The sequence below is a fragment of the Penaeus monodon genome, chromosome 5 (genome assembly GCF_015228065.2).
Source record: "Penaeus monodon isolate SGIC_2016 chromosome 5, NSTDA_Pmon_1, whole genome shotgun sequence".
NCBI lineage: Eukaryota > Metazoa > Arthropoda > Malacostraca > Decapoda > Penaeidae > Penaeus > Penaeus monodon.
In genome coordinates, this window is record NC_051390.1 from 34760817 (window position 1) to 34763316 (window position 2500).

General features: G+C 45.2%; 1 protein-coding gene across 7 annotated transcripts in view; it reads left to right on the top strand.

The window, feature by feature from the left end:
* The window catches only part of LOC119573183, an 11115-nt gene extending 9605 nt beyond the window's left edge, over positions 1–1510 (top strand). For all 7 annotated transcript variants that reach the window (XM_037920263.1, XM_037920257.1, XM_037920262.1 and 4 more), the window contains exon 5: positions 269–1510. In XM_037920263.1, coding sequence (XP_037776191.1) covers positions 269–1047 — 779 coding nt within the window. In that variant the 3' untranslated portion in view covers positions 1048–1510. The remainder of the gene's footprint in view (positions 1–268) is intronic.
* Positions 1511–2500: the final 990 nt, after the last annotated feature.

Here is a 2500-nt window from a genome sequence, read left to right on the forward strand (position 1 = left end):
TTTAAGTATCTTGCAGTATTTATTGCCATTTATATGCCATAATGCACTCTTTTTCATATGCAAATAAACTCATGATCTCTACGCTGTTATCTCATATGTTTACTAATCAGAAACATTTTTGAAGTCCCGTCCTCACTAGCGGCCACGAGTAGGTAAATGGACAGATTTTCAAGCCGACATTTGAATGGTGCGATTAGTCCGCTGACAAGTGTGAACGGGGCTTTAGCGTCAGCCTTTCTCTGTCTATCATTTTCCTTCTTTTGCACAGCGCGAGGTCCTTCCATATGGCTTGGAGCCTCGTACGACCTCGCTGACGAGCAAAACGACAATACGACGTTATCAAACGCAGCCTTGCAGGACATTGCGGCCAACCTCACCGGGTTTCCAGACTTTTCCAGCAACCTCCTTGAGGAAGAAGACGATGATGGCGTGGGAATAAAGCTTCAGCAGGACGAGGCAGGAAGCATCAGAGTGCTGATGGAGGCGCGCGGTATCATGCCTCGCTCGCACCCATTCCTGGACAAGAGTGACGACAGCGAAGAAGGCGGAAGAGCTGCCTTTCCCGGCGGTTTAAGGGCTGAGAGACTCGGCGGGAGTCCCTCGGTTGTAGATGTTATCCTCTTGCCTGAAACTGAGGACGAGGAGGACGAAGAGGAGGAGGTCGATGTTGTCGCCAACGCGCTCGCCATAGACGAGCGCGGAGAACAAGCCGGAGAAGGAAACTCGAGTTCGTTCAGCGCAGAAACGCTGAGGAGTGTCTCAGGCGAGAGCGGCGAAGACGACGAGCGCCGAACAGGGGTTGCGAGGGATGAGAGGGCAGCGCTCGCCGTCAGCTTCGCCAGCCAAGGCCATCGAGAGGACTCAAGTTCCTCCACCAAGCGGGAAGGAAAAGCCAGAATGAAGTGCATGCTGCTGCAGCAAAAACCGTCCCTCGAGTACGAGTTGGTCGGGAGGCCGTGCAGCGAACTTCACCGATTCGCCTGTGCAATCGAGTCCATTGATGAAAACATCGACAAATTTACTCCGGATGATCTTCCAAACTCCTAGAATACGAAACAAGTCGGTGTGGTGAATGAAAATAACTCGGTATTTACCACTGCGGGGTTACACATACATTAATTCTGAGCTTGAAGTAGTATAGCATATAAACTATCGCTGATAGGAATATCTTAACATTACTTGACAGTAATATAGTGATGAGACAATTACCAGGGCAACTTATCATAAGGTTGAACAAAAGGACAAAGTTCAATGCCGATTTCAGAACTGCCTGCTAACCTGTCAATAAGCTAAAGCAATTGCAAAGACGCGCTGATGTGAAACCTAACCTGTTCTTCCCGATACTTACTTTCACTAATAAACAATCCCAAGTATCACCCTGTGTGACACTGCAGGAAATTCAGCATCACAAAAAATGGATACTCATATGCAAAGACACAGTAAAACAACGATATGATCCATAGATAAATCTTGAGACGCTGTACTATACTTACAGTTGAATTTAAGAATATAAAGAGTTTAATTATCCTTTCGAATCATGACTTTGGTTTCATGAGAGAGAGAGAGAGAGAGAGAGAGAGAGAGAGAGAGAGAGAGAGAGAGAGAGAGAAGAGATAGAGAGAAAGAGGAGAAGAAAGAGAGAAGATGGTGAGAGAGAGAGAGGAGAGAGAGAAGAGAGAGAAGAGGAAGAGGAGAAGACAATAAAGAGAGAGAAGAAAAAGGGAAAGAAAGAGAAAGGAAAGAGAGATGAAATAGATAGGAGAGGAGAGAGAGAAAGGAAAGAAGAGAAGAAAGAATGAATAGATGAGTAGGGAGAGAGAGGAGAGAGAGAGAGAGAGAGAGAGGAGAGAGAGAAGAGAGAGAGAGAGAGAGAGAAGAGAGAGAGAGAGAGAGAGGAGAGAGAGAAGAGAGAGAAAGAAAGAGAGAGAAGAGAGAGAGAGAGAGAGAGAGAGAAGGAAAGAGAAAGGAAAGAAAGAATGAATGAATGAGAGAGAGAGAATAGAGTGAATGACTGACACATCTTCGGCTGGATAAAAATGGGCATTGGGATAGAAGGAGGAGTCAGAGAAAGAGAAAGAAGGAACGAGAAGTGAAAACACATGAGCATATCCATAGAGGTCTTACCTCTTCTGCTAACTCGACATAAGAGGATCGCCAGCCGCAGATACTCGACACTGTGAGGAAACAGACGACCGGCGGTTAGGCCAAAATTGGTGCAAAGGAAAGATCACACTGACTTTACTCCTAAAATACATCTGCTGTCGTCATGCACCTATTGCTTGACGACACACACACACACACACACACACACACACACACACATACACACACGCTAAGAAACAAGCAGACTTTTCATTCTTGTGTTGGGGATTTCTTCTTTATCAACATAATACGGGATTCTTTTAAAACATTAATGAATATTGTTTGAATTGACAATCACATCAGAAATATCGAGTGTATATATGTTTGTCTCAAAGATCTTAGACTTATTCATGCCTCT